The sequence below is a fragment of the Electrophorus electricus genome, chromosome 14 (genome assembly GCF_013358815.1).
Source record: "Electrophorus electricus isolate fEleEle1 chromosome 14, fEleEle1.pri, whole genome shotgun sequence".
NCBI classification, from domain to species: Eukaryota; Metazoa; Chordata; class Actinopteri; order Gymnotiformes; family Gymnotidae; genus Electrophorus; species Electrophorus electricus.
In genome coordinates this window covers 1,010,273-1,034,715 of record NC_049548.1, presented here as the reverse complement: position 1 = coordinate 1,034,715, position 24,443 = coordinate 1,010,273, and the positions used below count along the sequence as shown (strand labels likewise).

The 24,443-nt window shown below is 44.4% G+C and overlaps 1 protein-coding gene across 15 annotated transcripts in view; it reads left to right on the top strand.

The window, feature by feature from the left end:
• ank3b (ankyrin 3b) overlaps nt 1-22,080 on the top strand; it is a 104,933-nt gene extending 82,853 nt beyond the window's left edge. For 4 of the 15 annotated variants that reach the window (XM_035533851.1, XM_035533850.1, XM_035533848.1 and 1 more), the window contains 16 exons: nt 2,696-2,903; nt 3,062-3,158; nt 3,296-3,524; nt 3,750-3,875; nt 4,288-4,410; nt 5,516-5,597; nt 14,601-14,675; nt 15,070-15,201; nt 15,655-15,798; nt 17,388-18,066; nt 18,199-18,415; nt 18,656-18,742; nt 19,348-19,431; nt 19,567-19,714; nt 20,186-20,256; nt 20,737-22,080. In XM_035533851.1, the coding sequence (XP_035389744.1) occupies nt 2,696-2,903; nt 3,062-3,158; nt 3,296-3,524; nt 3,750-3,875; nt 4,288-4,410; nt 5,516-5,597; nt 14,601-14,675; nt 15,070-15,201; nt 15,655-15,798; nt 17,388-18,066; nt 18,199-18,415; nt 18,656-18,742; nt 19,348-19,431; nt 19,567-19,714; nt 20,186-20,256; nt 20,737-20,778 (2,544 nt within the window). In that variant the 3' untranslated portion in view covers nt 20,779-22,080. Of the gene's footprint in view, nt 1-2,695; nt 2,904-3,061; nt 3,159-3,295; nt 3,525-3,749; nt 3,876-4,287; nt 4,411-4,835; nt 4,863-5,515; nt 5,598-6,681; nt 12,604-14,600; nt 14,676-15,069; nt 15,202-15,654; nt 15,799-17,387; nt 18,067-18,198; nt 18,416-18,655; nt 18,743-19,347; nt 19,432-19,566; nt 19,715-20,185; nt 20,271-20,736 lie in introns of all 15 variants that reach the window. The other 11 variants (XM_035533839.1, XM_035533838.1, XM_035533840.1 and 8 more) reach the window with 7 other exon arrangements.
• Nucleotides 22,081-24,443: the final 2,363 nt, after the last annotated feature.

The following is a 24,443-nucleotide window of genomic DNA, read 5'->3' as shown; positions in this document are numbered from 1 at the left end:
TACTGACCTATTAACCCCACGCCCTGACATACCACTACTGACCTATTAACCCCACGCCCTGACATACCACTACCGACCTATTTACCCCACGCCCTGACATACCACTACCGACCTATTAACCCCACGCCCTGACATACCACTACTGACCTATTTACCCCACGCCCTGACATACCACAACCGACCTATTAACCCCACGCCCTGACATACCACTACTGACCACTACCGACCTATTTACCCCACGCCCTGACATACCACTACCGACCTATTTACCCCACGCCCTGACATACCACAACCGACCTATTAACCCCACGCCCTGACATACCACAACCGACCTATTAACCCCACGCCCTGACATACCACTACCGACCTATTAACCCCACGCCCTGACATACCACTACCGACCTATTAACCCCACGCCCTGACATACCACTACCGACCTATTAACCCCACGCCCTGACATACCACTACTGACCTATTTACCCCACGCCCTGACATACCACAACCGACCTATTAACCCCACGCCCTGACATACCACTACCGACCTATTAACCCCACGCCCTGACATACCACTACCGACCTATTAACCCCACGCCCTGACATACCACTACTGACCTATTAACCCCACGCCCTGACATACCACTACCGACCTATTAACCCCACGCCCTGACATACCACTACTGACCTATTAACCCCACGCCCTGACATACCACTACTGACCTATTAACCCCACGCCCTGACATACCACTACTGACCTATTAACCCCACGCCCTGACATACCACTACCGACCTATTTACCCCACGCCCTGACATACCACTACTGACCTATTTACCCCACGCCCTGACATACCACAACCGACCTATTTACCCCACGCCCTGACATACCACTACCGACCTATTAACCCCACGCCCTGACATACCACTACTGACCTATTAACCCCACGCCCTGACATACCACTACTGACCTATTTACCCCACGCCCTGACATACCACTACTGACCTATTAACCCCACGCCCTGACATACCACTACTGACCTATTTACCCCACGCCCTGACATACCACTACTGACCTATTAACCCCACGCCCTGACATACCACTACCGACCTATTTACCCCACGCCCTGACATACCACTACTGACCTATTAACCCACGCCCTGACATACCACTACCGACCTATTAACCCCACGCCCTGACATACCACTACCGACCTATTAACCCCACGCCCTGACATACCACTACCGACCTATTAACCCCACGCCCTGACATACCACTACCGACCTATTAACCCCACGCCCTGACATACCACTACCGACCTATTAACCCCACGCCCTGACATACCACTACTGACCTATTAACCCCACGCCCTGACATACCACTACCGACCTATTAACCCCACGCCCTGACATACCACTACCGACCTATTAACTCCACGCCCTGACATACCACAACCGACCTATTAACCCCACGCCCTGACATACCACTACTGACCTATTAATCCCACGCCCTGACATACCACTACCGACCTATTAACCCCACGCCCTGACATACCACTACCGACCTATTAACCCCACGCCCTGACATACCACTACCGACCTATTAACCCCACGCCCTGACATACCACTACTGACCTATTAACCCCACGCCCTGACATACCACAACCGACCTATTAACCCCACGCCCTGACATACCACAACCGACCTATTAACCCCACGCCCTGACATACCACTAATGACCTATTAACCCCACGCCCTGACATACCACTACTGACCTATTAACCCCATGCCCTGACATACCACTACCGACCTATTAACCCCACGCCCTGACATACCACTACTGACCTATTAACCCCACGCCCTGACATACCACTACTGACCTATTAACCCCACGCCCTGACATACCACTACCGACCTATTAACCCCACGCCCTGACATACCACTACTGACCTATTAACCCCATGCCCTGACATACCACTACCGACCTATTAACCCCACGCCCTGACATACCACTACTGACCTATTAACCCCACGCCCTGACATACCACTACTGACCTATTAACCCCACGCCCTGACATACCACTACTGACCTATTAACCCCACGCCCTGACATACCACTACCGACCTATTAACCCCACGCCCTGACATACCACTACCGACCTATTAACCCCACGCCCTGACATACCACTACCGACCTATTAACCCCACGCCCTGACATACCACTACCGACCTATTTACCCCACGCCCTGACATACCACTACCGACCTATTAACCCCACGCCCTGACATACCACTACCGACCTATTAACCCCACGCCCTGACATACCACTACCGACCTATTAACCCCACGCCCTGACATACCACTACCGACCTATTAACCCCACGCCCTGACATACCACTACTGACCTATTAACCCCACGCCCTGACATACCACAACCGACCTATTAACCCCACGCCCTGACATACCACTACCGACCTATTTACCCCACGCCCTGACATACCACTACCGACCTATTAACCCCACGCCCTGACATACCACTACTGACCTATTAACCCCACGCCCTGACATACCACTACTGACCTATTAACCCCACGCCCTGACATACCACAACCGACCTATTAACCCCACGCCCTGACATACCACTACCGACCTATTTACCCCACGCCCTGACATACCACAACCAATCTATTCACACCACCCCCAGGCCCAGCCAGTCCCAGATGAGACGGTGAAGAAGATCTTGGGGAACAGAGCCACATTCAGCCCCATAGTGACGGTGGAGCCACGCAGAAGGAAGTTCCACAAGCCCATCACCATGACGATCCCTGTGCCACCCCTTTCAGGAGAGGGTGTCACCAATGGCTACAAAGGGGACTCCACGCCTTGCTTACGCCTCCTCTGCAGCATCACAGGTAAGACAGACCAAACCTTGTACGTCATATCACGTAACGACGGTTTGTACAGAAAGGACCGTGAGCTTTCCTGAAGTGTCCCCCTGATCATCAGGTTTAGGCAGGCAGGTTTGCCCATTTGCATCATCATGTACATGCTTATCCTTTCTCTGCCACAGGAGGCACATCGCCTGCCCAGTGGGAGGATATTACAGGCACTACCCCTCTCACCTTCAACAGTGACTGCGTCTCCTTCACCACCAATGTCTCTGCCAGGTATGCCAAAATAAAAGTCTCAAAGTTATGCTCTTCTGCCTGTAACTCACTCACTACTAGCATGAGTCAAACTTCACTTCTTACAATTACAAATTACCGCCATGTTTAGCTGCAGTCCTAGCTCTTCTCATTTGCAGGTTCTGGCTTGCAGACTGCCATCAGATCCCAGAGACAGTAGGTCTGGCCACGCAGCTCTACCGGGAGCTGATCTGTGTGCCTTACATGGCCAAGTTTGTAGTGTTTGCAAAGATGAACGACCCTGTGGAGTCCAACCTGCGATGCTTCTGCATGACTGACGACAAAGTGGACAAGACGCTGGAGCAGCAAGAGAACTTTGAGGAGGTGGCCAGGAGCAAAGACATTGAGGTCTGTCTCTTAACAGGAAGCTTACGCTTGTCCTCGTTCTGTTGAATTTCTGTTCTGTTTTCTCTTAGCAAGTGTCATGTTTTTGAATTTGGGTACATTCTTCCTCTGAAATGTGGATTTTCTCATTCACCTATTCTCTCCAAAAAACTGGACCCCTAAAAGATGCAGGAAACTTCACTTGGGTTACTTTAATTTTGGGTTACTTCATGGTTCGTGGTTTTACAGGTTCTGGAGGGGAAGCCCATCTATGTGGACTGCTATGGTAATTTAACCCCTCTGATCAAAGCTGGGCAGCAGCTGGTGCTCAACTTCTACGCATTTAAAGAGAACCGACTCCCATTCTGTGTGAAGGTAACATGTTGTTTTCTTTTCTGCACTCCACTATGCAGCACAGAAAACCGTAGTGGTGTAGCACTACAGAATAACCTCATGTGACAATCCTGTTTGGAACTTTGTGAAGTGTCACTACAGCAGCTTATGGCTTATGTTCCACTTCATAATGTGGATTTAGTGACCTCCTGCCTTTATGATTTCTATCAGCAAGGTGCCTAATAATTAGAGTGTCTAACGTCCAATTAGGCTCCAGAGGAGTGTATTTTGTGTTAGAGGTCATCTCAATAAAATGCAGAATAAATGATATTGTAGCCATTAGAAGTTAGATCACCTTGGGTTTATGCTTTCTTGAGTGCCAGTGTGGACTAAATAGCTTTTTTTTCTTTTGTGATGTTTAAGCTTGTAATGTTATAACACTGAAATGCTACAGATCAGAGACAACAGCCAGGAACCTTGTGGGCGCCTGTCCTTCCTCAGGGAGATGAAGACATCGAAGGGGCTTCCCCAGACTGCGGTCTGTAATCTAAACATCACCCTCCCAGCTCTCAAAAAGGTATGGTTATAATTCTCCACTCATCCATGTCATATCACTTCATCTTCATACTCAGGAAAGGTAGCGCAGCGTTTTCAGCAATAAGGGTTAGACTTGGCTGAAACTGCCTGGGCGTGTCTTTTATCTGTTTTGACCTTCCCTCTGGTTGTGGGTGTGGCTGTGACCGACCTGAGCAGATCTTTGACTTGGATCCATGCTTTGGCTGCAGGTGCACAGGCTTGTGCTTCCTCGATAGCATAATATCTGGTTGCTTCCCTGTATCTTTTCAGTTCCTTCTTTTTGTGCACCTTTTTTTTGCTATGGCTTTGCGGTGGCTCCTTCTCTGTGTGCTCACAACCGTCTTTTTCGCATCCTGATGTTTCTTACCCCCTGCTCTCCATTGCGTTATTCCCTCGTTTCTGCAATGCATCTTGGGAACCAAAAAGGATATGGACTCAGATCATGATGAAGAGGTAACAGTCCCGTCCCCTCATTTCCATGTGGTGTGCGGGTGTGTGAGTAGCTTTAGTTCCTGGGTACTTGCTTTGTGAAACCACACTATTGCCTGTCATGGGATTTTATTGTTTGAATTTTGCACTGGCTCAACTCCATACTCTGGAAAACTACTGCATGTCACTGGTGAAAGGTGACAATAATTTTTATTTACCCATCCTTGTACTGTGTCACACTGTTATAGGTAAAACCTATGGCTTCTATAAATGGTGTTAAAACATAACTAGCAGAAGAAGTATCCATTTTTAAATGAAAAGAACATGAGTATATGTGGAGTCACAACAGTTGTTAGTTTTTCCAGATCAGTCCTTGTTCTTATTATGTCCTTAGGAACTAAATAAAATAAGTGTAGCATTAATAGTTGAGAAACGATACGCTTTAGGTCAGCAGCAGTATCAATCTTTAGATTTGTCCCAAATAACTATTCTCCCACACGAATCTAGAAACTATTACGTGCTTAACCTCATGTTATCCGCACATGTACATGCAATTTTGGTGAAGGCAAAGGAATAGAACCTTGCATAATCACAGTAGGTAGTGTATAAATGATAAGATAAAGCCCAAACTAGCATCATAGTTTGACAACCAGGACTTTTTGTTGTTGTTGTTGCAGACTGCAAAGCCAGAACGACGTCATACCTTTTCATCTCTAGCCTTACGTAAGCGCTACAGCTATCTGACTGAGCCTGGAATGAGTGAGTGTGATATTTTCACTAACATTCTTGGGAAAGTAACATGTTTGCTAGTGTTTAAAATTAACAAATATTTGTGACCCACATACAAAATTAATTAACTGAAAATACGTGTTTTTCTCTGCACATTCCTATCATGCATAACAAAGTTCTCATGCTTGTTTACAAATTAATTTTGCATGGATTATTGTGGTGCTTATGTTGCTGTGCTGTGCCTGCCCACTTTGTTAGATATTCTTTAATATCTCTGTTAATTTCTCCCCAACTGACAAGAAAACAATAAATTGTGATATCCATATTTTACTTTGATCAGTTTGGATATTAATGGACAACATATAAATTGCAGTATGACATCAAAGTAAAGTTCCTATTCCCTTTCTCCTTTTTTCAAGAAGTCTTGCTCCTTTTGGCTTTGTGATTGTGCCAAGTTTTTATTTAATTTTTGACAGAGGTGCATGGAGAATCACTAAGAGACTTTCTCTCAGGTGCTTTCACCATTTGCATTCAAATGCCTGACACCAAGATTACTTAGTCCTGCATGATGACTTGCTATGAACTTAAGACCTTGTCACTTAGCCTGCCTTTTGCCATTATACGGTTTGCTGTAGCACAAGAACTAGGATATTTCTGTAGACTTCTGTTTTGTCAGAATATCCAAATTTGGGATGAAACTGTATTTTTCAGACCAAACAGATAAAAGGCACTTTAGTAAAATCAAGCTAGCCAGTGACAGGGGAATGTAGCACATCTAAAGTCAAAAGAGAATTTGTTTACTCTGGATTGTCTGCATTTGTCTTGCCATTTTGCATTTTTGTTGGTCATTGTCTCAGTGATTATGTTGCTATATGTGCTTTGTGGGACTTCAGTTATATTTTGTGTACTGTTTGTGGACCATGAATCACAGTGGATCTTTTTTGGTTCCATCTTTTTGGCTTCATCATTGACCTCATTTCATACCACCATGAAAACATTGTTCTGCCTCCTTCTATGATACAAGCACCACTGACCAATTTTTTCCTTCTGGTCTCTCTGTTTCTCAACAATTTTTTGTTGATTTTGTGTTGGATTTTCATTTGTCTGTTTAAAGAAACAGTTGAACGAAGTACAGCAAGAACACTGCCTGCTGGTTACGCTCACAAACCTGTCTTTTCAACAAGATCTTACCAGGCATGGTCGGCTACTCCTGTTACCGTCCTTGGGCAAACAAAATGTGGACTGGGTTCCCTCTCCAACTCACCTTCCCACACGCCAGCTGCTTCGCCATTAAAGTCAGTATGGTCGATATCCTCAGTTTCTCCACTCAAGTCCACCCTGGGAACCACGAATGCATCTCCTGCTAAGTCCATTAGTGACATAGCATCACCCATTAGAACATACAGATCTATCTCATCTCCCATAAAGACTGTTGTTCAGCAAGCCCAGTACCCGGGACCAGTTTCTACTGGTTTCATGTCATCATCTCTTAAAGCCAGCACAGATCCTCTGTCAATCAAGGCACCTGCTGCTTCATTGTCTGCGAGACCTATCTCTGTCCCATCACCGGGACCCATACTTGATAGAACCTTTACTACAGTAACCCCACCCGAATGTCCAAAATCAACTGCAAATATTTACACCTCTTCCTTGTCATTCAAATCAACACTTGTCTCTTCAGCCACTGTAGTAACATCCCCCATTAGAACTATATCAAGTCTGTCATCTATTAAAACTCCTGCAGATGGAACTACAGTTTCTAAGGGATCAATTCTGTCATCACTTTCTTCACCAGCAAAGCCTACTATAGCCTCCCCTGACACAGTGCTGCTCAATGGATCCATTTCACTGATCAAGTACCCATCTTCATCATCTGCGTCATCTCGTCTGTTCTCAGGAGGGACTTGCAGTTTACAGGAGAGGATACAGGCAACAACGCACCCAGCTACATCCAGCGTTAGCACAGCCTTCAGTGAGGCTGAAAAAACTCTTAATGCCTACTCATCATCTAACTATGACACACTGAAATCAATGTCATCTCCACTTAGATCAAATGTGTCCAGTTCAGTTTATGCCTCACTTAGATCCTCAGCTCCCTCCAGCACCCCAATATCTTCTGCTTCTGTGACGGTACCGGTGTTCTCCTTAGTAAATTTTCTCCCTGAGCCTCAAGGAAAACAAGTACCAGACAAAATTATGATTGTACCTCAGACACACACTCAGACACCATCATCTACTCCTAGACCTAAACCCCCCAAACCCCCACTCTTCATTCCTCCTGCACCACTTATAGCAGCCACTGCCTCACAACTGTCATCCAGTCAAGAGATGCTGAAGGATGTGGCAGATATGAAGGAGGATCTGATTAGAATGTCAGCCATATTGCAAACTGACCCTATTCCTGTAACTAAAACCTATCAGTCTCAGGCTTCCAAAGAACCTAAAATGGAAGATGAGGAACCTTATAGTCTGGTTGAGAAAGTTAAAGAAGATCTTGTCAAAGTTGGTGAAATTCTTAGTAAAGATGTTCTGAGTGAGACAGGAGCGTCCACTAAGGCCTCCGATGACGAATGGGAAGAGTTCTCTAAAGACGAAATAGAGGAGGCCCAGGAGAATGTTCTGAGACCTTTGCCCATGTTCGATCCCACTCTCCCTGTTAAGCCACAGTCTGTGCAAGACAAAGATCTCAGTTTAGCCAAGGTTGTTGACTATTTAGTGAATGACATTGGCGCTAGCTCCCTTTCTAAACTTTCTGGTGCAAAGACCAAATATGATGAAATGACGGAGGGAGAGGAAAAACAAAAGCGTAGTCTGAAACCCGAGCATAAGCTGAAAATGCCTCCTCCAGGCATGCGCACCTCTCCTTCAGAGAAAGATCTGTGCAAATTAGCTGACTCGTATAGCGGCACAGACGCCATTTTGGAATCGCCTGATGAATTTTCCCATGAACAAGATAAAAGCCCCCTCTCAGACAGCGGCTTCGAAACCAGAAGTGAAAAGACACCCTCGGCTCCTCAAAGTGCAGAGAGCACAGGGCCCAAACCCTTGTTTACAGACGTTCCCATTCCGCCAGTCATAACAGAAACCAGAACAGAGGTTGTTCATGTTATCAGGAGCTATGAACATCCTGAGGAGGCCTGTGAGCCCCTAATGGAAGATGCAGCACCCTTGACATCACCTGCTTGCATTGAACCTGAGCCAGCAGCTGGCTCCATTAAAGACAGAGCAAAAGCTTTCCAGATGAAAGTTAGTTCTGAAGAAGACTCTCTAGTGAGTAAAAGTATGCATCTGAAAGAGGAGACACACATCACCACCACCACTAGAATGGTCTACCACAAACCCAAGCTAGTAGAGGCAGGCTCTGACAGGATAGAAGAAACCATGTCCGTTCGAGACATCATGAAAGCTTTTCAGTCAGGAAGAGACCCCTCCAAAGAACTGGCAGGCTTATTTGAACATAAGGCTGGTCAGGAATCTATAAAAGGGGATGAATTAACCCCACGGTTCCTTGAAAAGGACACAAAACCCAAAGTTGAAAGAATAATTGAGGTTCACATAGAGAAGGGCAACACGACGGACCCAACAGAAGTAATCATAAGAGAAACAAAGAAACACCCAGAATATATATGCAAAGGTAGCCATAGTCTGAAGGAACTTCCTGATAGAGTTGAGGGAGATTATGAGGCTCTGCAGGAAGAAGAAGAGCTTACTGTTGAGGAAACGCTGCCCCCTTTCTTGGAAACCTCTAGAGTCAATACACCTGTGTCTCAGGAGGAAGACAGTCGACCCAGTTCAGCCCAGCTAGTTGCTGATGACTCATATAAAGCTTTTAAACTCCTGAGCCAGCATTCCATTGAGTATCATGATGATGAATTGTCTGAGTTGAGGGGAGAGTCTTATAAATTTGCTGAAAAAATGCTCCTTTCTGAAAAATTAGACATAGCTCATTCTGATACTGAGGACTCAAACCAGGCACATGATATAATAACCCCTGAAGTGCAAGGAGCAAAAGGATTTTATGGAGAAAAGGTCTCTGGTCCCAAGAAGGAGCCCATTTTCAGGTCAGCAAGGGACACATCAGACAAATCAGGAAAATTCACTCATAAAGATGATCAGTATGACAAACTGACTGTGTTGCATTATACCACAGAGCCTGGAAGCCCCAAACACTCAGTCTGGATGCGTTTTACCCAAGACAGGCAGGACAGAAATAGAGAGAAACTTATATATGAAGATCGGGTCGATCGAACTGTTAAAGAGGCAGAGGAAAAACTGAGTGAAGTTTCACAGTTTTTCCGAGACAAAACAGAAAAGCTAAATGATGAGCTTCAGTCCCCTGAGAAAAAACCGCTCATAAGAGACTTGAGGGAGACGCGGTCAGGGCCAAGCTCAGTATGCAGCAGTCCCGAGAAAAGAAGGGGGAGGAGTGAGGTGCAGTCTGAAGAGGGGGGCAAAGGGAGGCAGATGCTGTTTGGCAGCACAAATGAAAGAAGAAGTGCCAGTTTGCCAAGCAGCCCAGAGAGGTGTGTGCAATCACGCTTAAATGAGGATAAATCAAAACAGGAAAAAGTTCAGGAGTCAAAGCCAAGTGATGCTTCTCCCCCAGTTCAAGTGAAGCCTTCCAGAGTGAGCTCTGTCCGACTAAAATTTGAAACAGAAGCCCAGCGACAAGATGACAGTATGCCTACCACACAGTCAAAACCACCCACTAAAAAACAGGAAAGTAAGTTACCCATTTATCAGCTTTTTACTGGATCAAAGACCTCCAAGGTTGATTCTACAGAGGAAACAAAGCCTCCCAAAAAGGTTGCTGAGAATGAGACAAATAAAGGAACCACTGGACAAGGATTGTGCAGTAGTAAATTGGGAACTACATTCCCAAGGGAATCGAATGAAAAAGAATCAGCCAAGCTTTTAACAGAAATATCTGACATTTCAAGTAGCGTATTTAAACAAAAACAGCAGTTTCAAAAGGTTACAGAATTAGAAACTGACACAAATGAAAATCGTGATGAGGCCAAGGAGATAACTAGTGAAAGTTGTAAAGAAAAAATCGTTTACTCCATAAAAAATGCTAGTATTATTGATAATCAAAGTATAACAAGTGTTGCTATTAAGGGGCAACATTTAAAAAGTGAGTCGACAGTTCAGGAGATCAAATTAGACAGCAATGATTTGCAATTTAAAACTCTGAAAAAAAAGACAGACTCTCAAATTCCTGTGAGAGCATCATCTTGTTCCCCAAACGCTGATCAGGCCAAAAAACCAAAGCAAGACACAGTAATTAAGCACCCAGAAAAGGGCACCTCACAGATACCAACCCCGAATAAAACAAGAGTGCAGGGTCGCTCAGAGGCTGCAACAAAGAAGTCTAAAGATTCTTTAGAGAGTAGCACTTTGAGAGAGCCAAGCTCAGGTAACCCAAGTGACACCAGTTCGGTGGAAAAGTTATCTACGGTCACAACCAGAGAGAGTTTCAAGGGATTAAAAACATTACCAGTTTACGTTAGTGTACAAGTGGGAAAACAAGGTGAGAAAGATTCAGTGGGAGGGTCGAATGGATCCATCAAAAAACTCTCAGAGAGCCGAACAATTTACACAGTCAAACAAAGGCAGGCAACATCTCCTCAGGGTAGTCCTGATGATGACACCCTTGAACAGATATCTTTTCTTGATAGCTCTGGAAAAAGCCCCATGACCCCAGAAACGCCTAGCTCAGAGGAAGTCAGTTATGACCTAACCTCTAGAACTCCCGACTCTTTCATGGCATTCATGCCAGGCATTGCTAGCCCAATCGCTGAGGTTTCAGAGGAATCAGAGGATTCGGAGCAAGGAAAAGCCTTTTCACTCAAAGGACCAGCCAAGGGCACAGCAGCTGAGCCAACCAATGAAACTCTGGACATGGGACAACCAAGTAAAGACAAACGTGTTGCATACATAGAGTTTCCCCCACCCCCTCCTTTGGACTCTGATTCATCCCATGCCGAGAAAAAAGGATCTTCTCCATCCTCAGAGGCTGACACTGATATGATGGAGGTCAACCTTCAGGAGGAACATGACAAACATCTGCTTACTGAACCCATAATTAGAGTTCAGCCTCCATCCCCTGTGCCCCCGGGAGCTAATGACAGTGACTCAAGTGAAGATGAATCGATATTTCAGCCTTTTCCTATAAAGAAATATACTTTTAAGCTTGATGATCAAGAGAAAGATGAAAAGGAAACTAAATCTAATAATGACAAGAATGGGAATCATAAAGAACCTGCGATAAATGGCAACAGCAAAGGAGACGATTATGACTACGAACAGAATGGCAATGATCAGTCTATTACAGACTGCTCAATAGCAACAACTGCTGAATTCTCTCATGACACTGATGCCACGGAAATCGATTCTCTAGATGGATATGACTTTCAAGATGAGGACGATGGGTTTAATGAATTCAACGGAAAACCATTTGGATTTTCAAATGACAACAGAAAGGACATTTGGGCATCCGAAGGAACGCTTAGACCTAGTGACCGTTCTTTCAGCCAAAGTAAACTTGAAGTAATTGAGGAGGAATCGCCAACCGAAGAGTATAAAAAAGTGAAAACTAAGACTAATTCCTCAGTTATAAAATCCGAAAATGGAAAAGACAATGAAAAGGACAAGAAACAATCTACTCAAGAGGGACTTTCAGATACTTACTTCAGCTACAAGCTAGATGAGGAGTTTAACACCCCATTCAAAACTATTGCTACAAAAGGCTTGGACTTTGACCCCTGGTCAAGTAAAGGGGGCGATGATGAAGTTGTCGATGCTAGGATTAAAAATGATGAGCCCAAGCCTTTTGGGCTCGCTGCAGAAGACAAGTCCCAGACAACTACCCCTGACACAACTCCTGCGAGAACTCCAACCGATGAAAGCACACCGACTAGTGAACCTAACCCGTTCCCCTTCCATGAAGGGAAGATGTTCGAGATGACCCGCAGTGGTGCGATTGACATGAGCAAGAGGGATTTTGTTGAAGAGAGGCTGCAGTTTTTTCAGATTGGTGAGCACATATACAGAGGGAGATCAGGGGCTGAGGGGGAAGGGATCAGGAAACCTGGTCTAGCCACATCACAGCCACAGACAGTAGAACGAGCACAGGATGACAACACGGTGATTTCATACAATATCATTCAGATTTGCACTGACCGATCGGACACCTCAGCTCACAACAACATTATGGAGCCACCCTCATATTCAGAAGTCAGTTCTAATTTGTGTTCCTCTTTTAAGATAGGAGTCAAAGCTGCCTCTGGTGAGAAAAAGGATTTGGTGTGTGTGAACTTGGACAGTTCTAAGCTTAAACCATCACTGGCTTCACAAGAAATGAGACCAGAAACAAGTACAGAAAATCAGTCCATAAAAAGGACAGATTCATCGAAGGCAGAGCAGAGACGATACTGCCAGACAGTAAACTGCAATAATAACAATAACCTAGCAGCCCCAAACGTTGGAACTGACCACACACAGCACAGTATCACTGAGCGGCATCAGCACTCGAACATCAACACTCGAACACCCAGATCTCATGAGCAGTTAAACAGTCCTGCAGATTCACTCAGAACAGACTCAGATAAAGTTAGAGAGGCTGTGGCTAGGAACAAAGCAGACACAACCTCACAGTGCAAGGACTTTAAAAGAAAACCGCTGAAGTCCAGGTTGCCAGTAAGAGCTCCTCGTTCAGCACAAGGTTCTAGAAGTGCTGTGGTAAGTTTACAGAGACCAAACAAAGAAATCAAAGCAGTGGCCCGCAATAGACTAGATCCCTTCCCAAATGTGAGGCCTAAATCTCGAATCCCTGTGTTGGAGGTTAAAAGGGTTCTTTTCAGTACTTCATCAAAGGGAAAAAGTAAGACTAGCACATTATCGGACGAGCAGGCTAGAACACGTCACATAGTTACGTCATATAGTTTACTAGTTAAAGGTACATCAAAAATGCACCATTCTAGCAGATTGGTATGTAAGATGAAACAGGAGCAGTTACAGCATGCTGGCAGAAGCACGAACGCGAAGCCTAGTGAAAGAGTGAAGCTTGCGGACTGCCTTTCCAATGAAGAGAAAAAGATGCAGGCAGATGATAAGGATGAAGAAAGCGGCACATCCAGGAACGCCTGTTTGTCAGAAGTGTCCCAACCCTCCAGTACATCCAGGTCTGCTAGAGACGTGAGAGCAGAGGTTGAGCAGGCCGGCAGAGACAGGAAGAGGAGGAGAAGTAAGAGGACTGGTGGAAGTGAAGGCAGTCAGGGTGCTGGGCCTGAAGTGGCCCCCGGCGTGGATATCGAGCCTAGTTTGTAAAACTTTACACTTGTATGATCTTAGTTGCATGAACCGTTGTGATTGCCTGTGGCGTGACCTAACTAGATGTCATTTCTACCATTCTGTCATCTTTCTCTCTTTGTGTACTTGTGTCTCCTGTTCTGATTTCCTAAGTCACTCTGCGTGACGTAGCCAACCTTATTGTAGTAGCATGCTAGTGTGAGTGGAGTGCTGGACATTTGACTGGTTTCCCGCTAATGTGAAGTGCTAAGGAGTGTGTAGTAGATTGTACAAGCTTATGCAGTTTTAGTATAGCACCAAGGGTGCTCGCATGTTAAGTTTCATTTGACAGTTGTTTCACTTTTGGTCCTTATGCAGTATCTATAAAGACATTTGAATCATGTTTGTTTTTTATTTGTGAGTTTTGTTCTTGTCTGGTGAGTTTTTATTTTCTTTTTTAATTATGAGAGGGATTAGGCCACCTGATATATTGGTAGGATACATTTTTCACAAATCTAACCTTTTAACACTACTGACTAATAACAAAATATTTATGCTCTTTTCTGGTCAACATGTCCAATATTTATTTCTTGAATTATTTGTTAATTAAGTGTTATGCCAGTTTCTAATTAAACACACTCAGGTTTGACCAGAAAATGGTAGAGCCTTCTTTCCTTTTTTCCTTGTATTTATTTACTGATGAAACATTTATGAATTTTGAAAAATGCTGTTTTGTACTCATAGGCCCTCAAAGTCCTTGTGAGAGGACGGACCTGCGTATGGCTATAGTGGCTGACCACCTTGGCCTGAGCTGGACTGGTAAGAGGACCAACCCTTGGAAAAGTCGCCACCTAGAGGACAAACTGAAACTCTGTGGGAGAAAAAAGAAACCGAAATGCTTGTTTCTATTACAGTTTGACATTATTCCATTATTTAGAAACAATGAGCCTAACATTATAAATGGGCATTTTTAAGATTCGGTTTGCTGGCATGTGTTTTTGTGTTCGGGGGGAATATGGTTATGTTTGATATTGTGTCCTCAGCTCAGCCCTGGCTGTGATCAGTGTGATCAGTAGGGCGTGCCATCTGCAGTGTACCGGCTGCCCACACTGCAGTATTACGTACATGTGTCTGGGAGAGAGGGCGAGTGAGAGTGACTAACAGAGAGAGAGAGAGAAAGACTAACTGCTCTTCTATTTTTAATGTGTTGCAGAGCTGGCCAGGGAAATGGATTTTTCGGTTGATGAGATAAATTACATCCGTGTGGAGAACCCCAACTCACTGACAGCTCAGAGTTTCATGCTATTAAAGAAATGGGTTAGCAGAGATGGTAAAAATGCCACAAGTAAGTTCTTTTATTGCTTTGTTTTCTCAGTATTGTGTAGCCATACTGTGTGTGCTATATTCTTTGGGTAGACAGCACCTGTTTACCCTGATGCAGACTAGGCTCTTGTACCAGAACTCCAACATTAAACCTTATGACAGAAACTGATGTCAGATCAGTCCTAAGGTAACATCTCTACAGTACCATATTGCTTAGGTGTAGATATCCAACCACCTCAGTGATGCTTCCTCTCTGTGGGAACTTTGGTGTATTTTTCAGAATTACTGTGCAGGCAGGAGTGATGGGACACCATCACTTTCAGAACGTCCACCACTTGGGCTTTGTAGTGGAGTTGGGCTCTTCTCAATCTACTAAAACGTTTTTGTTTTAGGCCATGACTGGTTTTAACTCGCTGCACGTCTGTCTGGTCCCGTAGTGTGTCTGAATCTGTGTGCTTCTCTTCTCCTCTTTTAGCGGATGCCTTAACTACAGCGCTGACAAAGATCAATCGGATGGATATTGTGACATTGCTGGAAGGGCCAATATTTGACTATGGTAACATTTCAGGCACAAGATGTTTTGCAGATGATAACGCAGTTTGCCGGGATCAGGCTGATGGTAAAGTTTAGCCCCATCTAGCTGAACTGTTTCTTCTCTTATCTCATTCTTAGATCTTTCAGAAGTAGAACATCATAAAGGCTAAACACTTATTGCTCTGAATTCAAATCTAAATTCGAATCAACACCAAACTCTAAATTCACTGTCCACACTTGATTGTCCAGTTACCCACACTGCCCCTAACTCAGCCTGGTGTGACTCAGACCAGCCCTGGGCAGTGTGATTCCATACTATGTTTAACTGTATGTATCGTACATGTCTGTAAAGCAATAAGGCATGCAACTATGACTATCAAAAGCCTTTGCTAATTAAAGCTTAATCCCATCTCTCAATAATGAAAACATTATTGTTCACTGCATGGAATGTCTGATGGACTGGGTTGTTGTTTTTTGTGTGTGTTTTTTTCCATTCTGGCCTTACACTTCATTATGTGATGGGCTTAAGACCTTGCTTCATGCTATATTTATATAAAGTTTGTTTATATACAGTATCCTAAGCAAAACACAGTTTCAAAGTTTGGAGCATGCATTTTTTGTAATACTATATATGGGCTTTTCTGAAGTAGATATCTGAAACCATATTAATCGTGAGAACTCCTTTTGGTCTGCATGATTACTTTGGCTAATGTTTCTTTTTTGTTTTCAACAAGAATGACAGTAATGCTACACTTTCACACTCGCACCTAGCGGCTCTGATAGCATGGCTAAAAGTGGAATGGTTGCTTTGTTGATGCCTGTAGAACTTGCGTCCCGCCTCTGAGCCTTCCTGCTACAGCTCCTCTTCTGCCGAACCAGACCCGCTGTCCTTCACAGCCACGTGGCCGTTCCCACGGCGACACCTCTGCCTTCCTGCCCCCGCGGCCCCCGTGCAGCGGAGCGGCACTCCTACCACGCTCTCTAGCTTGGTTCCGTGGCTGCGCTGATCACGCTAACTCCAGCCACGGCCGCCCACTTACTGCTAGCTGGAATTGTAGCATCACTAACACTGCATTAGCAGCTCTGTCGTGCTAGTATCTGTTGGTAACCTTCATATGTCATCTTCACTTCACACCCAGATTTTTATTTTATTTTATTTTATTTATTTATTGTTGCATCTTTCCGTCCAACTTTCTGCCCCTTAGTGTTCATGGTCATCCCTGATTATCCGTCTGTACCAGCTTCACCATTTAACTGACTCTGTGTACTGAGGTCTTATCTGCTACATCTGTGTTCTCTGTTCCTCAGTGTCGTTCTGTGTTATCTTTCTGCTGTTCATATCAGGATCACTCTAAACATGATATTTAAAATGACTCATAGTAGATCCAGATTAATATAATGCAATATACTAATATACAGTCTACCACTTTACATATGCCAATTGTGTACAGGTAACTTAATTTGGTACATACTCTTAATGTTTTTGCCACTATTAACACATTTTGATTTCAACATCATTATCACTCACTATCACTCACTATCACTCACTATCACTGTGCCATTTGTGTTATCTGTGTGTGAAAAGTCGTCCCTTTCACCAGCTGCTCTGGTAGTGGCGTTGTGCAGGTGTGTTGTGGTACCTCCACTTCAGTTGCCCTGTTTTGTATCACTCAGGTTACCACAACATCGATCTGGAGCTGCAGAGTCCCACAGAGCTGAGCTATGAGCCCCCCACCCCTCTCCGCCACGACGATTTCTTTAGTGAGGATAGTAGCATAGTCTCACCCACTACAGCCCCCGTTAGACCCAGTGAGCTAGCACTGCCCACCACCTCCATGGATGCCCAGCCCCCTACTGTTGTACCTGAGGACACCTCTTTGGGAGGCAGAGGGTCCTGCAGTCGCAAGAGCGGCTTGATCGAAGACGACCTGCATATAAGCCACGAGTTGACAGCCTCTCTGGAAGCCTGTGACAGTGAGGAGGAGTTCGGCGTTCCAGAAGTGTTCACCAAGCACTTGCTGAGAGTGCAGGATCCGCACCAAGCATCAGCAGTCCAGCCTGACGCCCCTCCCAGCGGAGGCCTTGGCCCAAAGGAGAGCAGTGGGTCTGGTTTTGCTGAAGAGGAGATGAGCCAGGAGAAACTCAAGTCCCTTTTGGGGGACAATAAATTGGAGGAAGGCTCAGAGGATGAGGAGATGACTGAGGTTCAAATGATTCTCTCACAAGTGGAGCAGGCAGAAAAAGATATGTCTTCAATTGCAGGGTGGCAAGGAGAGGTGTCCGATGTCAATAGGGAGACGTGGACTTCTGGTCAAGGGCTGTGCACTGATATGCAAGTACCAAAGGAGAGTAGGTGAGATCCGTCCCCTCACCTTCTTCATGCCATTGAAAACACTGTATATCTCCATCTGATACCTGCTATCCATAATCTTAGGCCAGGAGGACAGGCGCCAGTGCCACTACCTAACCCTTCCTCTCTCATTAGCCAACAGCCTGCATCCTCTGGCCCTGAGCTGCAAGCTGAGACGAGGAATGGGGAACATCCCGCACCCCAGAGCCACGCTGGCATTCTGCCTGAGGCCGAGGGGCCAGCAGCCAAAGTCAAGTGCAAAGTTCTGAAAGACTCTGCGAGGAATGAGCTGAGTGGGGACATCACGGAGGACAGCACAGAGGAGGAAGACTCAACACAGCCAAAAGTCGAGGTACTGTATTTGAGTCCCTTATGAGCCCAAAACCCCACCAGTAACTGCTTGTTGCAGAGATTTGGGTGCCATTCCACTCATACACAAACTTTCATTTCACTGTTGCTAATTTTAAAACCCTGGCCCTGTGGGTAGCTTCCTAGCCTGATGAAGGTGGTATGGAGCTCTCTACATCTTAGATTTAATCCCCGTGAGGGTCAGGAGGTCTGGGACATCTGAAATGTACTGAACTGCCTTCAGCAGGGGGTGCACAGGGACAGTGGTTCCAGCTCTGATGAGGAACACACAGTGACCACCAGGGTGTATCGGCGCAGGGTGATTCTGAAGGTATCTGGCTGTGGGAGTTTCTGTCTGTGTGCCAGCATGGAGTGATGGCCACGTTGCTTTACTGTAATGTCACCTACACCCTGACGTCTGAATCGTCACATTTGCTTTGCATTGTCACCTCTCCAATTACTCTGCTGTTTTCTACCTTTTGACAGTTATAATATGAATCATTTACATTATGAACTGACTTATTTATCGGACTTAATGATTTACTTGCTTGGACGTGTTTATATGACATCTTTTGAAAATTATACTAAGAGAAAATGCAGCATAGCTTTCTTAAACTCATGTGGTTCTTTCCCTAAATGTCTTTGCTATGTGTGCTTCTTGACTGACTGCATTTAGACATTTAATTAGCAAGTCTTGCGTTCTGTTGCTGTGAAAGACTAAATGGTGTGAGATCCAGGACTCTCCATCACTCTTTTGGTTGAGACCTGTATACTTAGACTTATCTTCAAATTACCAGTGAGAATTCTGGCATACCAACGAGGCCTGTTGCTTTATGGAGGTGTTTGCGGCTTCAGCAGGGATGCGTGATAGTGTAATTGTGTGTGTATTCATTTGCTTCCTCAGAGGTAAATCCCTTTGTACCTCTCCCTCTGTAGGGCGATCAGGCCAAAAACATTCCTGGTGAGTCAGTCACAAAGGAACAATTCACAGACGAAGACGGAAACGTTGTCACCAGAAAAGTAACCCTTACACCCTCCCAAAACCCAGACACCTTTACCCATCCTCACCTTTCAGGACATGTCTCCATCTAGTTTCACAACGGCAAGGGAGTGAGATGCGTGGAATGTGGCGTGACCTTTGACCCCGTCTCTCAGGTCATCCGGAAGGTGGTGCGTCGTGTGGCTGGAACGGGAGAGAAGTGCAGGAAGACGAGAGGCATTTGCTCCCAGCTGGAGCCAGCCAAGGACGTGAAGGGGCCCCCTGGGGGCCTTAAACACCCCACAGAGCACCCCGAGGTCAGAGGCACGTGCGCTGTGCAGGCCTTGTGACTTCTGCTGGGCTCAAAAATGCTCTGGCACTCACCACGGGCACTCTACTGATGACACTGCTTTTTGCACTGTCCTGTGACACTGTCTGGTGGACAACATGGAAAGGGTGCAACCGAATGTGTTCTGACTTGACTTGCTGCGTTCTGAGTTTGACCTTTAAAGTGACTGCACCCTGTGAAGTGTAAATATTGTTTGCTTCCTGTGTGTCGACTTGGCATGGTTGGTCTTATCAAAGAAACTACTCTACAGGCTTGGCCTCTTGCGAGGAGATTTTGTGTTGCCTGTGTGATTCAGATTTTCACCAGCGTGAGCTGCAGAGAGCGGTTTAGCTACTGGCTTATGTTTTACGTGGTATGCTTCACGGATGACCATCAGTGGAATGGTGTGAGTAGCTGCTTTCAAAACTTAGCCAGTTTCACCATCTAACCCCCTCTCTCTTTTCCAGGCAACACAGGGAGCCAAAGGGAAGAAGAAAGACGCCAGACCAGGGGAGAGCAAGGGTCAATCATAACAGTGGTGTGTCCAAACTGGTATGGTAAAAACCACACCTGTTTCCATTTAACAGTATCCACAGGCCCTCTGGTGGGGCTCCTTCTAGGGCTTAGCTGCCAGGAAGGACACATACTCTGGGAGAATTCCTTTCTTCTGTGGCACAACTGGACTGCTGTCTCACTGATAACATGCGGACACAGCCGAACAGGCCGTCCCATTGTTCCCCGAATTATACCGCAGTGACCCAATCACCAGAGAATGTTTTGGAGGCCTTGAAATTCTGAGCTCACCATGTAACCAGCTATCTGAAATGTCCTTTACAAAACACAAACAGTCCTGTAAACCAAAGGCCTCAAGGTCTCTTTATCCATATAAATAACTTATAAACAAGTCAGTCTAAGATAAGACTTTAAATGGAACAAAAAAAAGAGCACACAAATGAAAGACAGATGCACGTTTGAAAGCTACATGGACTGCTACTCTGTTTTTCTCTCTTCCTTGCAGATTGGCAGTTGTTTTGTGGCTGTTGTCCTGGGAAGGAGGTAACTGGAATCACAACGGCAGGAGACCTGTGGAGGGGGGATTGTGTGTCTGCAGCTTTTAAATACACGCATGGTTTTCAGGAAGAGGATTTTGTTGATTTCGCATGAGCATGGAAAAAAACACATTCTTTCTGTCAGTGGCATGTGGGGCGTCTGATTGGTGCAGCAAGACACTGCGGTGCTGCGAGACTGGAGATCTGAGGCTCCTTCTGCACCCGATGTGGGAGGAGGGCCAACAATGGCACCCAAGAATTTCTGCAACCAAAGATGGTTCAAAAAGTGTTGTGGACTGACAGAACGGAGGACACGTTTTCCTTTTTTCCTTTTTTTTAAAATCACCTTCTCCACTCGCCTTACTTTTTTCCCTCTGACTCAGTGCGTTAGGCTGTATAATGCTGTTTTTGGAGATCTTGTACATAAATCAAAACTGTATAAATTCTAAAGATAAGTAGCTCACAAATTCGTAAATGCACTGGCAAGAGGGATTTGCAAAGTGCATTGAAATGAGATGAGATGAAATGAAATGCAATGCTCACACTGATTTTAGGGCAAAGCTTAGGTGTAATGCCACATGTACTTATGTAATGAATTGCGGATGAATGAACTTTTTACATTAAGACAGGCTTGCTCACTTTTAATGCCAGACATTTCTTTTAAACACACTGCTACTTTCAAAACAACAGCAAAATGGGTGTAGATGCAGTTCTCTTTAAAAACTTTTCCTCAGAGTACTAATTTTGATGCATGTGATTCGCCTTATTTTTGATTTCTTTCTAAATTACATAACAATAGGAGTGAAAAATGTTTATCTGTGTGCACACTCCATAGCCTCGTTTGTCACTAATACCCTTTTCTAATGACACCTCCGCACCCTCACAGATTAAAAGTGAATGAATGGACAGAACTCGGCGTTTCTCTTCATGAGGATTCACTGTGTCCCCACACGCAGCTAAAGGTTTTCTATGCTATGCAGTCACAGGCCTGACGTGAGAGAGCGATTGCACCATGGCAACAGGCACATTGTAAACTTTTAATTGTTCTTATGTGTACTGGCTCGAAGATGTAAGAGTCTTTCTGTAAGCCAAGCATTTGTAATTGTTCTAGCCATGTGTTACTACGTTTCAAGGCTGCTGTGGTCTCGAGGGGCATTTTTATTTGGGTTTGGTGAAATATTTCCTTATGTTGATTATACTTAAAAGATCCTGTTCAGGCATTCATGAATCAATCTGGTAACAATGTATGACAAAACATACACTGGATGATTGAATTAATTATTTAAGCTTAAATAAATTGTGTAAAACTCTCAGAAGGTGTGGTTTTATACATGAAATCTAATGAACTAATGAACGGCGTATAAATTGTTTCGATTATTAAATATTGTTGATGATTTGTCCGAAACTATTTTGCATGGTTTACTGTAAGGTCATCATAAACCGTCCAAAATACAAAATCCAGCAACAAGGTTAACCTAAACTGTCTCCAACAAAACCACTAGATATGTTGCTAAAAATAACCTTTGGATTAAATATATATGTATAAACCCATATAATTAGCTACAGAACAATGGAACAATGGGTCACTCTTCACAGGGAGTAGGTTTGTGCTGTCTGCACTGCTAACTACTCTGGGTGAACTGCTAAGTTGGATACATAACTAGATATGAATGAAGCATTTGATTCTATTGATTGTCATATCTTATTGGACATGCGTGAAAACTCATTTATTTGTATGCATATATTTCACATAAATAAGTAACACAGCTAGCGTCCCCTGCTGACTGACTTGAAAAGTAGCATTTGCAGTGGATACAAAACATTTTTTAGGGGAGGGGGGGGGGGGGGGGGTTCTTATGGAATACTGTTTGACTACAACTACTTTCAATAAATGCACCACATGCTGATAAGTTAAATTTAACCAGATTTAACAACACAGGTACACAAAATAGAAGACTGTGTTAAAAACATGAGATCGGATGACCAGAAACCTATTTCTGAACTCTGATAAAACATAAGTATGACTGACAACTGTTCAAAGTAACAATTTAATTCTAGACAATGATGGTTACTGCATAAAATCAAATGCAGTGGCTAAGCACCTTGGTATAATTATGGATACAGGCCTGTGATTTGATATCCCACATAAGTGTTATCACTAACATAGCATATAATCATTTAAGGCAGTGGTTTCACCAGGTAGGAACCATGGGAATCTCATTCATTCATTCATTTATTCATGTGTATTACTAATTAGTGGATGAGGTATCAAGCTTGGCCCCATTTCACGCAATCTTTATCCAAAATTTACAAATCTGATTTGACTACTTCCCTTTGTCACCTTGTTCCAACATGCCAGAGGTTGTTCATCTTGTAGACCTACCTTAGCCTTCCATGGTTCCCATGCCCCTCACAAATTAGTGATACGCACCAATGTATGATTTCCACAACAACACATGCTAACCCTACATAATGCTAAAAAACTAGTATATGCCTTCATAACTGGTAGATTATACTATTGACAAAGGGCTGCCCTTCTGTGTCTTTAACCAAACATGTTTTTGTGACTGGAATAATCAGGAAGGGTAGGCAGTCTATGGATGATGATGGCAGAAATGGCATTAAGGAGTGGTATACTGAACAAACCAAACAGTGACTCCCGATAGAAAGCGTTTAGTTCCGTTCCCACTTCACTCCTCTGAGAAGGCATGAAGCTGATATCAGTGTCCTTGGCCTCCCACAACCCACCTAGGTGCAAACTCCAGCAAGCTTTCTCTCCCACTGATCACATCACACATTTCTTCAGTGTTTTTTTTTTCTTTGCAAGGTTACTGCATTTATTGCTGCCAAGGTTATGGCATTTGTGGATATTGCATTTATGACTGACTGGGGCAAACTTGATGCTGCAGTGACATCTTTTGCAAAAGACATTTTGTGGAGCTTCACCTAAGTAGCCTCACAAGGTTCTAAATTTGCTGCCACAACAAGTCATCTTCAACAATACATGTCAATCAAAGCATGGTGTCCTTGTCTGCATACAGTTCCCATGAGCAGCATTTGACATTTGACAAATTCAAATGTCACAAAAATTAAACGTATAGATCTTAGGTTGTCTGCATATCTTCTCAACTAACTGGACCTTCCATAAGTTGGGGATGGCAGACTGTGCTCACTACGTAGTCGAGTATGTGCCTAAATGCTACCCCTAAATACAGGTAACAATTTAAAAACATTTAATGCCAGCAATGCTAATTAACTCCCCAAACCAAATGCCACATCTGTCCTTAGTGGGAATGAATGGCAACTGCTGAATGAGTCTCTAACCTAGCATTCAATGCTACAGGTTTGGTTTTAGCAAAACTTATCCACAGAATAAATATATGAAAATTATCAACAAAAAACCCTTCATGATGGAGAAGAGCACATCAGATATCACATATTTTGCAGTGGGACAGGTGTGCTACATACATACAGGTGTGCTAATAAGTTTCCATGGCTACATGTGCCCATGTCCGTCATCTGTGCAGGGTGTACTATGGCCAACACCCTGTTCTAGGCAATATAAAGTTACATCTGCAAGTCCTCACTATGAATGATAACAAACTAAGGGTTTTATGGGAAGGACACTTCCAGTGAAACTACCCAGTTCCCCGACTGACTCTGCCAGTTTGACATT